The 13,072-nt window shown below is 52.8% G+C and overlaps 6 protein-coding genes across 6 annotated transcripts; 5 read left to right on the top strand and 1 right to left on the bottom strand.

Moving 5' to 3' along the window:
• Positions 1 to 380: 380 nt before the first annotated feature.
• Positions 381 to 1,700, top strand: MAA_07708 (uncharacterized protein; the record flags this gene model as incomplete). Its single annotated transcript, XM_007825706.1, has 1 exon — positions 381 to 1,700. The coding sequence occupies one exon, from the start codon at positions 381 to 383 to the stop codon at positions 1,698 to 1,700; it is 1,320 nt and encodes a 439-aa protein (XP_007823897.1).
• Positions 1,701 to 3,418: 1,718 nt separating this feature from the next.
• Positions 3,419 to 5,899, top strand: MAA_07709 (transmembrane protein 16K; the record flags this gene model as incomplete). Its single annotated transcript, XM_007825707.2, has 4 exons — positions 3,419 to 3,620; positions 3,713 to 3,866; positions 3,941 to 4,664; positions 4,742 to 5,899. The coding sequence occupies 4 exons, from the start codon at positions 3,419 to 3,421 to the stop codon at positions 5,897 to 5,899; spliced, it is 2,238 nt and encodes a 745-aa protein (XP_007823898.2).
• Positions 5,900 to 6,095: 196 nt separating this feature from the next.
• On the bottom strand, positions 6,096 to 7,297 carry MAA_07710 (homoserine acetyltransferase family protein; the record flags this gene model as incomplete). The annotated part of the gene is made up of 3 exons (XM_007825708.2): positions 6,096 to 6,207; positions 6,267 to 6,498; positions 6,559 to 7,297. The coding sequence occupies 3 exons, from the start codon at positions 7,295 to 7,297 to the stop codon at positions 6,096 to 6,098; spliced, it is 1,083 nt and encodes a 360-aa protein (XP_007823899.2).
• A 434-nt stretch (positions 7,298 to 7,731) lies between these two features.
• MAA_07711 (glycoside hydrolase family 3 protein) lies at positions 7,732 to 9,789 on the top strand (the record flags this gene model as incomplete). The annotated part of the gene is made up of 2 exons (XM_007825709.1): positions 7,732 to 7,857; positions 8,215 to 9,789. The coding sequence occupies 2 exons, from the start codon at positions 7,732 to 7,734 to the stop codon at positions 9,787 to 9,789; spliced, it is 1,701 nt and encodes a 566-aa protein (XP_007823900.1).
• Positions 9,790 to 10,600: 811 nt separating this feature from the next.
• Positions 10,601 to 11,260, top strand: MAA_07712 (uncharacterized protein; the record flags this gene model as incomplete). The annotated part of the gene is made up of 1 exon (XM_007825710.2): positions 10,601 to 11,260. The coding sequence occupies one exon, from the start codon at positions 10,601 to 10,603 to the stop codon at positions 11,258 to 11,260; it is 660 nt and encodes a 219-aa protein (XP_007823901.2).
• A 1,006-nt stretch (positions 11,261 to 12,266) lies between these two features.
• Positions 12,267 to 12,674, top strand: MAA_07713 (uncharacterized protein; the record flags this gene model as incomplete). Its single annotated transcript, XM_007825711.1, has 1 exon — positions 12,267 to 12,674. The coding sequence occupies one exon, from the start codon at positions 12,267 to 12,269 to the stop codon at positions 12,672 to 12,674; it is 408 nt and encodes a 135-aa protein (XP_007823902.1).
• Between the last annotated feature and the right edge of the window lie 398 nt (positions 12,675 to 13,072).

Raw genomic sequence — 13,072 nt, 5'->3', positions numbered from 1 at the left:
GTATACTTCTTGGTGAGCAAATATATTCTGCCATGAATTGTAGCTGAGCTTGCAATTGTCATGTACGTGGCTGTAGTGAAGGTTTTCTGAACGCAAACTCACATTGCGCTGACTTTGAGCTCAGCCTGGCTACAAACGCGAAAATAAAGCACTGCTCCCCCCCCAAAAACAGCTACAAACGGAAAACTTGAAACTTTCATAAAAGCCCTGTTCCCCAAATCCAACGCTGCGCCGCACACAACCCCTTTGCGCTGCGAGATTGACAGAGGCGATCAAACAAATGACATCGCGGAAGTCTTTGAAATACGCTTATATCAAGGAAATTTCGGGGTTTTCGCCCATTCAAGATCTGGTTACCGTGTAGAAGACATCGGAAACCAATGAGGAACCTCGTTGAAACAGGGGAAGATCCCCCCTTCCAGGAGAGCGGATCTGAACTGGATGAAGAAGAAGATGAGAACGACAACACCCAAGAGCTGGAATTCGAGGCGCCTGAGGATCTCTGCCAACTTGAAGAAATCAAGGAAGTGAAACGTTTGGTGGCCAGATTTGGCCCCCCAGGGCGGTATTTTGGCAAGAAAACTTCAACTGAAAAGGCTGATGATACCGCCGAGGCGCTTGAACCCTTTGGAAATTATAGAAGGGGGAGCAAAAGGGCCGCGGCTTGGACAGCCCAGGACGCGTTGTACACCGGCTTACGCGAGTTTGCACGAGCCGGAGGCCGTCTCAACGATGAAGGAATTAGTCTGATTCGGGAGGATCCTTACTACCCTTTGTGGCGAGAAGTGGCTCTAGTTATTATCAACGAATACCGCTCAAGAGTCAAACACAGCCACAAACAAGGAAAACCACGATCCCAGGCAGAAATCGGCCTAATACGACGAATCAAAAACAAGGCCAAGAACGCCGTGGTAGGATGGCATAATAACGGTCGAGTTGAGATTCGCGGACAATCATATCCAGCAAATTCCGATACAGTTTTGCCTAGTCGCGCGCAGGTTCTCGCCACTAGATATCTTGATAAACTAGGATCAGTCAACGGTACACTTTTTGGAGACCTATATTCCCTCGGGCGCCATGACCTGGGGTTCGTCACGCTATCCAACGATCAAAAAGTGGGAGGTATCGCCGTGGTGGCTGAATCCCCCGCCGCGAACGCTGAGATTAAGAACATCAAGGATGAAATCGCCTCAATGAAAATTAGGGTTGCTCAAGAATTCTGTAAGCAAACTAATCTTATCAATGGGAAGGCTAAAGAGTCGAAAGAGGCGGCGGAAAACGCCAGAGAATATACCGAAACTGAGATCGGTAAACTAAACGCCAACATAAAAACGAAAACGGATAACCTTGGTAAAAGAATTAAAGAAAGTTTCGCCCTCAGAGACAAAGAAATTGACCAATTGAAGGAAGAAAATAAGAAATTGGGCGAAGAAAACCTCAAATTAAGTAAAGAATTCGCCAAGCTTCTAAAAATCGTTAACAAGATAAAGGGTGGGATAGAGAAAAAGCGCCCTCAAGATGAGGATAAAGTTTCTCCGCCCCCCAAAAAGCCCAAGCCGTCAAAACCATCGCCAGGAAAAGGGAAAACGGCGGGGGAAGCGGCGGGCAAAGCAACAGGAAAAACGACGAAGGGAGAGTCGAAATCTGCAAGTCAGCCACCAGAAGAAGAAGAAGAAGAAGAAGAGGATTTTATTTGGTAAAAAAGGGGACATAAAAGGATAAGTTTATCGGGAAGAAAGGGGGAAGTAGCAGAAACAAGAAAAAACGTGAAAGGGCAAAATTGGCGAAGGAAATGAAGCTTTTTGCTGGATGCGCTCACACCCCACCAGGTACCTGGCTGGCTATCAGGCTATATACCATAGTATATTATAATATGTCTCTGCGATGAGGATAATCCAGCCATGGTGTTACTTTCTTGATCTTTGCGCCCCCTTTGTCTTCTTTTTTTCCCGCCTCACATGCCGCGTTATTACGTCTCCTGATTCCTGGGGTCTCTCGCCTTTAAGGAAACCCCCATTTTTACGTCGATATTATAATATGTTAGTATATACTTTATGATATGTAAATATATTTTACCATAAATCACCCAAGTATACACAGGGAGAGTTTGAACACAGCAAATGGTAGGGGATATGCGCACCTAGTCAAAGACAGACTGGCCGAAAATGAGGACGAATGCGGCCACTTGGCAGATGGACACGAATGGGACACATGCAGCCGTTTTTTTCACGAGAGGGGCACTTGCTACGGCCTGGATAGAACAAATAAACCATCAATGACGGTATCGACATGAAGAAATAGCCCGTCTACCATTCCCCTTGTGCCACGGGAAGTGCTGCTGGCTGTATCGAAGACATCTCCGCTCGTGAAGTCGCACTTGCGAGGTGAGATCGTCGGCCTCTCCCCTCTATTTCAGTTCATCCAACAGCTTGCGTAATGTTGATAACCGCTACAAAGGTGGAAGGCGCAATGTCTGCCTTGATGTAGAGGGGCGCAAGACGCGATACCGGGCCCAAACAGTTTGGTGGGGGTGTTCACGCTGTCGGATATCGGGACATCTTTGATCAGACAGCTGATTGAGGTGATTTCGCTTGAAGTGGTCCAAAAGTATCACAGTTTGCGCAAATGTGAAAAGTCCTTTGCCTTGACCATCGGTGGGAAGATGTTGCCTTCAAGCCCTTCCTCGGTAACCATCTGGTGCGCCGTCCGCCAATCCCGTAAACCAGCTTGCATCCTTCGCTTTCTTGGCTCTAACTGCTCCCCAGCTGATGACATGTTAGCATCTTTATTCTCCATCACACTGTAATTAACTGCTCTTGTTGTCGATGCTTGTTTCATGCATTATGCCGTATAGAGGTCGAACCTGTGTTTTCCTGCAACAGCTTCTTTCGCGGCTGAATGTAGGATCTGGCGAGCATGTGTGTGATGATCATCTGGATAGATTCTCTGCCTCAGCTGACGAATCTGTCGATGGATCGATGGTGGCGTGGTGTGGCGCAGCGGGAAGGCTTGTGGGTAAATGGAGAATAAATGACGCTGGTCTGATTAGCTTTCAGTTTTTGGCTTGCATTGAGGCTCAGAGCCGTGCGTTCGCCGTTGTATCCGTCCTCGTCGTTTTTTTGTTCCCAGCCATTTCTTTCACTGCCTGTCCATGTCTGAGATGCTTGGTGTGCATTGGCGCATGTGAACCGCCTGGCGTCATCTCAAATGCCGTCTCCCCCCTATCCGGCTTTTCTTCCCTCTACACCCCTCGTAGCTGGGACGTGCGATTGGGTTGCATGGAGGCCAGAGCATGTCAAGCCAAACAAGCTGTCTGTCGCTCATTGATCCTCCCATTTTGTTTCCTGCACCTTGTGTCCTGTTCTTCAGCTCCCCAGGACCCCGGCCGCTCTGGTAGCAGCCGCTAGACGCCAGCATCATGCTCCATGTCGCCCCAAAGGTCGATCTTCCGACCCAGACTTCAAGCAGCAGCGTTCACCTGGCACCACCGAGTCCCAGTGATATCGGCATACCATCTAAGACTTTCCATGGATATAAAAGGGAATCTCGACCAACAACGCCCACAAAAGGGGAGACGTATAACGATAAATACGTCGTGTTGTATGACTTTGGGGGCATAGGTGTGACTGACCCGGCCGGCCCGCTTTCGCACCTGTTGGAAGCGCTGGTAGAACAAAAAAAGAATATCATATTGACATGCCGAGTCTGATAGATTACGATGCAGCTGCCAAGGAATTCAATTGCCTGCTTGATAACTTGGAAGCCGCCGGGCTGCATACCGAAGTGCGCCCGGGTTACGAACAGACCATTCTTGTCTTCGTCAAGGCACCGTCTCAACTGTTGGGAAATACAGTCTACAAACAACGGTAGCTAGCCGCCGAACTTGCCCTGCGCTACAGATGAGCGAAACGAACCGACTGCTAACACAATGACAAATCAGAGTCAAGGACTGGCTATATGCCATCACCCAATCCCATCCCGGCGGCGACAAACACACAGTCGTAAAGGCCTGGTTCGAAGCCGAAGATGTCCTCGCCCTATATCATCTCATTCTCTGGCCGACGGATTTGGGCGGTGCCGGCATCACGCCAGAAGTCGGCGAGTGGGAAAACGTCAAGGCCATCTTCCCACTGCACAACGAGCCCGTGAACCAGTCTATACTCCGCCACCTGAGCAAAACCATCATGTTGACGGCCGAAGACTTTGACAAGATTCGAGATTTACACGGGTCCAAGATTGCGTTTTATTTTGCCTTTATCCAGACCTACCTCACCTTTCTGACGTTTCCCGCCATCACTGGTGTTTTCACTTGGCTGTTTCTCCCCAAGTACTCTCTCGCCTATGCCATCTTGACTGGCGTATGGTGCACCGTCTTCCTCGAGTATTGGAAAATCCAAGAGATTGATCTCAGTATGCGCTGGATGGTACGAGGCGTCAACAAGGTCAAGATCAACCGGCCGGCGTTCAAGTATGACAAGATTATTGTGGATGAGAATGGTCGGACCAAGCACTACTTTCCCAAGTGGAAGCAGATTGCTCGTCAGCTGCTTCAGATCCCCTTCATCATTCTGGCCACCATTGTTCTCGGACTCATGATCTGTTCCGTCTTTGTAGTAGAGGTTTTGATATGTGAGACGTACGAGGGCCCTCATCAATTTTACTTGGTAAGCACGACATTGTTTAGATGAAGCAGCATCTCATACAAGGGGAAACACGCTTGACTGACGCGATTTATGTACAGGAGTACGTCCCTACGATATTGCTAGCAGTGGCCATTCCACGAATCTCATCGTCACTCGAGGGCATTGCAACTGCATTGACCGAATACGAAAATCACAGGACTGCAGACGAACATGAAATGTCGTTGACGCAGAAGCTCTTCATTCTTAGCATCATTACAAACTATCTCCCCATTCTGCTCACGGCATTTGTTTACGTCCCATTTGGCGACGTGATAATCCCTCGTGTGAAGCAACTCATTGTACACTTGTTCCCGAAATTCGCCGCCAAGCTCGTGTTCCGCCCCTTTGCTTCCGATACGGACCGACTCCGCAACGAAGTCATTGCGCTAACTGTGACGGGACAATTGTCCGATTTCTTCGAGGAGAATATCCTGCCCCTTATCAAATACAAGTTTAGCGACTGGTATCGCGAGTACCGTCGAGCCTACACCAAAGACACTATGCTTCTGACGCTCGTCTCCGACGATGCCGGCGAAGCCGATTATTTGAAGCGCGTCCGAAACCAGGCGACGCGCTCTCAGTACAATGTGCAAGAGGACATTGCGGAGCTTGTCCTTCAATTTGGCTACCTGGCCTTGTTCTCGCCTGTGTGGCCGCTGATATCCATGGGGTTCCTCATAAATAACTGGATCGAGCTTCGGTCTGATTTCGCTAAAATTTGCATCGAACACCGGCGACCTGCCCCGACACGGGCCGACGGCATCGGCCCCTGGGTGACGGCTCTGGAAACGTTGACCCTGTTGGGAAGCATATCGACCGCAGCCATTGTTCATCTTTTCGGGACCGACACCATTGGCGCGGGGGGGTGGACGACCCTGCCCATCACGATATTCGTCAGCGAGCACTTGCTGCTTATGCTGCGCGCGTTGACGCGATGGATCTTTGAGCGCTACGGGTCCGAGCAGATTCGCAAGGAGCGCCACGAGAGATATGCCCGCCGGCTGCACTACCTCGAAGAAATCGAAGCGAACAAACGAGCGGGTGTCAACCTCAGCCCCGCCGAGAGGGAACGTCGCAAGTCGGTGCTCGTCGCTAGCTCTGGCAGCTTTTGGACCAAGCAGGTCGAGGAGGGGAGCAGTGCCGCAGCAGGGCTGAGGCTGATTCATCTTGCGAGACAATGGAAGAAGAGCCAGAGCAACGAAACAAAGGTGGATTAGACTAATAAAAACATGTGGGACATGTAAGGGTATGTTTTTTTTCAAGTTGTAATGGCTGTCAATGAACAAAGACGCCAGTTTCAGGGGACATATATAGGGGGAATTTTGAATCTTACATTGCCATTCTGGTAGTTGGGCTGTTTTGTACCACCATAGCTACGCTAGACATATCGCCAGTCTTGAATACATAGACTTGTCACTTGGACACGCTCACCTCGCTCATCAGAGTCGCCTCATCCTCCAAAAACACCCTGAGCTTGTTGTCGAGCCACTTGAGATCCTCGGGGTTCAGTCCCGGCCCGCCCGCCCTGGGCAGTCGTCAGCATCAAAGGTCAGCACCGCACGTCTTGTTTCTCGTTGCACCTACCAGTGTCCCCAGATGGACGGAAACGGGATACACTTCCCGACCCCCTCCGACATGCACCGCACCTCGTACTCGGAGTCCTCCGGGGGAAAGTACAAGTCCTCCCTGCCCGGCAGGACGAGCATCCTGGTCTTGATGCTCCGCATGGCCAGCTCAAAGTCCTTGTTGTACGGCTCCTGGTCGGAGCAGTCGCCCGCCTGCCACGCCGCCAGCATGAGCAGCAGGTTTTCCGGGTCTTGCAGACGAGCGTAAGCAGAGAATGTATGTCAGTTTAGCTTTGCGCAGGTGTGCGTACCTTTTGACAGAGCCCACTTCTCCCAGAAATTGAGCATAAAGTCCTCGAGCGACTTGTACCCCAGCGCCGTCTCGTACACCTTCTGCCGGTAAAACGCCTGGCTGAAGCCCCAGCCGGCGTAGACGCGGCCCAGGGCCTTGAGGCCGGCGGTCCTCTCGGGCGCGGTCCAGGCGCGGTACTCGTCGGCCGGCGTGGCCTCGCCCAGCGCCGAGCCCGCCGACGACGCGCCCTTGGCGGCGAGCAGCGCGCTCTTGACGCCCTCGAGGAAGACCTGGTTGTGGAGGGAGGTGCGGGCGGCGCCGCAGAAGGGCACGGCGCAGTCGGCAAAGTCGGGGAACTGCGTCACCCACTGGTACGCCTGGCAGGCGCCCATGCTCCAGCCCAGGATGCAGCGCGCGTGCCGGACGCCGAGGTGCTGCGTGACGAGGCGGTGCTGGGCGGTGACGTTGTCGCGGAGGGTGACGGCGGGAAAGGGGCGGCGCGGCGTGTTGGACGGGCTGCTGGACTGGCCGGTGCCGAACATGGCGGGGATGATGATGAAGTACTTGCGCGGGTTGAGCGTCTTGTCCTCGCCGATGAGCCATTCGTTGTCGGCGATGGCGCCACTGAACCACGACGGGTAGATGATGGCCGGGTGCGAGGGGTCGCCGATGGTCTTGTACGCGATGAAGGCGTTGGGGATGGTCTCGCCGCTGACGAGCTTGAAGTCGCCGAGCTGGTAGGTTTGGTAGTCGGCCATGATGGGATTTTTGTTGTCGCTTTTGATCGAGTGGGAGGAATGGGCTATGTGGTGGTGGTTGAAGATGGTGAGTGAGTGCGGGGGAGCATCGTGACCCGTGAGGGGAAGTGTTGTTAATGTCCCGGGAGTGTTGCCGTGTAGGCTGGTGCTGAGAGCATCATGTTGGGAAGACTTTGGCACCTTTGGTTGGATGTAGAAAATATATTAAGGAAAAGTCGTGAGCCGATCAGCATAAAGCTGTACTCATGACAGAGCGAACACTGGAAACTTGTTATGTTGGCATGATTTGAACTTGGTCTCACAGCCTTTTCAATAGATGGCCAAATTTGTTCAACTTTTAAAGCCGTCACTTTCACGTGGTATTATACCCCCTTGAATTGCGCCCCCGGATTATAGATCTGAAGGAATTTCCCTGTCGCTTCAACGGGCCTGGCATGAGACCCTCCATCATTTGCGACCAAGACGCCTCTCAACCCCTCACTGGAGATGGCCAACCGTCAACTCGGAACATCAAACCAGCTCCAACCCTCATCTTCCCCACGGACCCGGCATGCATGGGGGTCAGTCGAGCCACGTTACATCGCCGTAGCTGTTCGCGCCAATCCCAGAAGCACTGCTGTTGAAGGCATTTGAAGACAGAGGCCGGATGCTTGTTGACTCTTGACCCCCACTCGACTTGCGAATGAAGCCCTCAATTCTGGCTTCGTCGCTAAATACACGACCGAGTCTCTTCAGCGGCGCAAGCATGAATACAAGGCATCCCCCAAAAGAAAAAAAAACCATATGCTCCCAAAAAACGACGAAGCAGGAATAATGCCCTCGGCAGAGCAACGCCGGGTAGTTGGCCAGGTTCAACTTCCATCAACATAAACCTCCCCCCTCTGATCATGAGCACGACTACTAACAGTCCCTGATAGCTCTTTGCGGTTGGCTTCTACGGGACCGAAATCAACAAAGAAATCAAGTCTCTCATCCAAGACTATGGCGTGGGCGCCGTTCTCCTCTTCAAGCGCAACATCAAAGACGCCGCCCAGCTACAAGCTCTCTGCCTGGGACTTCAACAACTGGCCAAGGATGCCGGCCACACCCAGCCTCTCTTTGTCGGCATCGACCAGGAAAACGGACTCGTGACGCGCATTTCACCTCCAGTCGCGGCACAGCTGCCCGGACCAATGGCCCTGGGCGCAGCCGCATCGTTGGAGAGCGCATACCACGTCGCCAAAGCCACGGGCAACATGTTGCGCTATTTCGGCATCAACATGAACTACGCTCCGGTCGGCGACGTCAACAATGAGCCGCTGAACCCCGTCATTGGAGTACGGAGTCCCGGCGACGATGCCGACAAGGTCGCCCGATTTGCCGCCGAGTGTGCCAAGGGCCTGCGAGAGACCAGAGTCGCGCCCTGCATCAAGCACTTCCCCGGCCACGGCGACACGGCCGTAGATTCGCACTACGGCCTGCCCGTCGTCAACAAGACCAGGGAGGAGCTGGAAGCGCTGGAGCTGGTTCCCTTTCGCCGCGCAGCCGCAGAGGGCATCGAGATGGTCATGACGGCGCACATTGCCCTGCCCGAGGCGAGCGGCTCGCATCTGCCCGCCACCCTGTCCCCCGAGACGATCAAAATCCTGCGCGAGGACCTCGGGTTCGAGGGCGTCATCATGACCGATTGTATGGAAATGGACGGCGTTCGAGCCGCATACGGAACCGTAGAGGGCGCCCTCATGGCGCTCAAGGCGGGCGTCGACAATGTCATGATTTGCCACACGTACGACGTGCAAGCTGCTTCCATCGACCGCGTCTGCGAGGCCCTCCATGCCGGAGAGCTGTCCCAGGCACGGCTAGACGCATCTCTCAAGCGGCTGCGCGACCTCAAGGACAAGTACACAAGCTGGGACACGGCATTGGAAGCCCGGCCGCCATCAGACCTGGCCCGCCTGAACAAGGAGAACGAGGCCCTTGCCCGCGACATTTACGCCAACGCCACCACGGTTGTCCGGTCGGAAGCAGGCCTCTTGCCCGTGTCCAGAACCGCCAGCACGGTATTCGTCTCGCCGGGCGTCAACGTTCCCACCAGCGGCGCCGCGTCCAGCGGGGAGGAGCTGCAGAAGACGCGCGTGCCCTGGGTTTCCGGCGCCTTTGGCGACTCCCTCCGCAGGTACAACCCTGCCGTTGAGGACATTCGCTTCACAGAGTCTACCCTGACGCCGGAGCAGTGGGGGCGGGTGGAGGACGCGGCCGTGGTCGTTTTGGCGACGAGAAACGCGAGGGAGTCGCAGTACCAGCGGAGTCTGGGGCTGGAGATTGCCAGGCGGCGGGCGGGCAGGACGCTCATCGCGGTGGCTACCTGCAGTCCGTATGACTTTATCGACGACGAGGCCGAGGTGAGGAATTATATTGCCGTGTATGAGCCTACTCTGGAGGCGTTTGCGTCGGCGGCCGACATTATCTACGGCGCGGCCACGGCTAGGGGTACACTGCCTGTTGCTCACTAGTATTTCTAGGGAATGGTCAAGGAAGGTGTCCAGGTACTCCGTAATAAAAGGTTTATTATAATTACCGCGCCTCTGACAGTCTCGTGTCGTGGACAGTAGCCGGTGCCTGAGACACGGGCTACCGGAATCAGGTCGAGTCGGACGTGGCATCGGCCTCGCAAACGCACCCTTCCTCACACCCAAAGGGCCGAATGATGTGCAAATGTCTGCAGTGATTTGAGCCAAATGATGGGGAAACCCGCGCCACTACGGAGTAGAAGCCGGTAGGTTGCGTGCAGAGAGTGACGTCCAAATACAACGTGGGCCGGGAATAAGACATGTGCAGCTGCACGGTTGGACGAGGACAGATTCCAGACCGCCTGCTCCCCTCGTATCATTACTTGCGGAGATGATGTGTCGTTCGCAGTGAAGCCACAGTACTCGATAAATGATAGCAAAATCACTTCCTCCGAGCCAGCCTTGTTCATTTCGGAGAGTGAGGCGGGGACACGCAGTACGTATTGCTGCTTCAGACGCATGGAATGAGTCAAGGCTGGACTGTCGAAAATCGCGCGTTTTCTGTATGTGCATTATATTAACTAGGTGCAATCCAAGCAGATCCCAACTTGCTCGAGTCCAACACTTTTTGCTCCCTAGGACACCGAGCACCTCCTGGCTTTTTCACGCGAGTATATGAGAAACTGGCTGTTTTGTTCCAACAAGACCCCGAGAAGCTCCTCAGACAAGAGTTCAAAATGGCTATTAACGAGTATGCATGCTTATTTCTCTTTGAAATCATGTTATTTGCTCCGTGTTTGGATCTAACATACAAATGCAAAATAGGCCTCAGAACGTCTTTATCCGTGTCGAAGGAAGTACCGACACCATCTTCAACGGCCAAGTACAGTCTCAGGGACACAAGGTGACGACAAAATCAGGACAGACGCATAATTGTGACGGCACAAATTGTGGCCGGAACCCTGAACCGGGCAATACGCCGACGGCTAGCCTGGATACCGCCGCATCAAAAGGCAAATTCACATTTGATGGAAAATGGTACGACAGTCTGGGTGATTTTTACATCAACGAAATTAAAGGCGAAATTGCAACCGGCAAGGACGCGTGGCATATATTTGTCAATGGACAGTATTTGCTGGTTGGAGGAGGCCAGTACCAGACAAAGGCGAACGATCACATTCTCTGGGCCTATGCCAAGTCCCAGCCCAAGCCCTTGTCATTGAAGCTTGACGTACTCTCGGATGCTCGAGCTGAACACGAGACACTATTCTCTGTGAGGAATTGGGAGACGCAGGATCCCGTGGACTCGGCGACTGTGGCTTGGGTTGCGGATGGGGTTACAAGGAAGGTCACGACGGACAAGTATGGACTCGCCAGGGTGAAATTTGAAAAGGGGGGCAAGAGTACTGTGAGGGCAGAGAAGGCTGAATGTATCAGATCAGACACTCTGACTGTGAATGTTGCAGGGAAATAACTGCCGACAGAAACCTAGATAACATAAAGCCAGCTGTCGACTGGCTAGGCATAACAAAAGACCAGCTTTCAACAAGCTAGGCCATGGACTTTTTTTATCCCTTGCTTCTTCCTAGATTGGAATTCTTGCGGCTAAATTGGTTGTATTTGAAGCTCATACAAGCCAAGCAACGTCTTTGTATCAACGGGCTCAGGTACACTAAGCTCTCGTTGACGGTTGGCTTTGTCTTTGTTAGGATGGTCCAATGAAACAGTTTACTTGTATCAAAATCTCGGTGAAAATCACAATAGTGATGCTGTAGGTTATCTGCCTTGCCTTGGCAGCCTGCGTATGGGGATTGTGCATGGCACCCCGAAGATGGATAGAAGCTCAACAGTCTTGTTTTGGCACCTCGCAATACACCGAAGATAGTGTCATCATGATGAAAGAGAAAGCTTATTAGGCCACCGGTGATTGCGGGAGCCAATAAGGAAGGCAATTGGCGTCTGTTGCATGGAATTTGCATACGTCCGGTACTTATAGTGGCGGCAAAGCCGAGTTCTGGGTACGGGCTAACGAAGCCTGTGGCGTTTTCGTTTCGGATCGCAAACCATGTCTATCGAACAGCCATTCTAGTTTCCAGATACCGTTCAGTGTGAGACTACTCAACTTACGCTTGTTAACCGGGACTTTTGCCACACAAGCTCAGACCGTGCGGAAGACTGGGCTTGTCTGCTCATCAAGCTGATTACTTTAAAAAGGCTTTTAGTGGACGTAGCCAAGACCGGACTTGGCTCCCTGGACCAGATGGCTGCCCTTCCTGGCTTGCGTCTATAAGTTCTACTCTCCCCCTTGAGGAGGTATCAGAAGACGTTTTCGATAAACTCAGACGATCCATTCAACACTCATTGCGCTGAACACATCCACCGATTTACAGACAAAATCCAACAGTCTCCAGAAACTACCGCAGCTACATCGGAACAAATAGTTGACCATTTCCACAGCAGCTAAAGGGTTGATCATCAACATGCAGACGACAAACGACGGCCTCTCACCTGTCGAGAAGCTCCAAAGGTCCGGCGTACAAGCAGGCCAGACGGTGGTTTCGGGCGCGAGGCCGGAACAGTTTGCCGACATGATTGACTTTCTTGCTCGTCAACTGGCAGGAGAAGAGCACCGGGGACTCACCACCACGGCCTACATCTACGACGACGTGACGAGACGGCGCTACATGTTGCGCGTGACGCCACTCGCGGCCCCCCCGCCGCCCGGAAGTAATATCGGGGACATTAGTGCGCGCGATTACATGGACATTGTCATCACATTCGATACCTTGGACACGTTGAGTCGGCAGGTAAGCGATGTTGTTTTTGTCGAGGGGCTCCGAGAGCGCTTTCTAGTTGAGGTCGTGAGAGTGGCATATACACAGGCGTAGGGGGGCAGTGTTGCGCCACGGCTACGTATGGTTCGCCTCGCTTATTGATGCAGCATACCGACGTGTCTGAAACGCCAAAAAAAGAAAAAAAAAAAGAAAGGGAAAGACAAGAAGGAAGTAAATCGTGATTGTGATGCGTTACCGACCGTTCGCAGCTTTGAGGCACGGCATGTGGGGCTGCCTTCTCCACTTCCGAGTACGCATCGGTACGTATGTACATGTCAATATGCATCAAATCGTCAACGCCCACCAAAACGCGTCTCCCGCAGCTCCCACGCGTAAAACACCCATCACCACCTCTCAGCACACCAATTGACTGGCAACACCTCTTCAACACCATCCACCACCATTTCCAGTCCTGCTTCAAAACAAAAGCAACTCTCTACAGCCGCCAACCC

This window comes from Metarhizium robertsii, assembly GCF_000187425.2.
Source record: "Metarhizium robertsii ARSEF 23 chromosome Unknown MAA_Scf_1, whole genome shotgun sequence".
In the NCBI taxonomy this organism is placed as follows: Eukaryota; Fungi; Ascomycota; class Sordariomycetes; order Hypocreales; family Clavicipitaceae; genus Metarhizium; species Metarhizium robertsii.
This window is presented reverse-complemented; position numbering and strand designations above follow the sequence as displayed.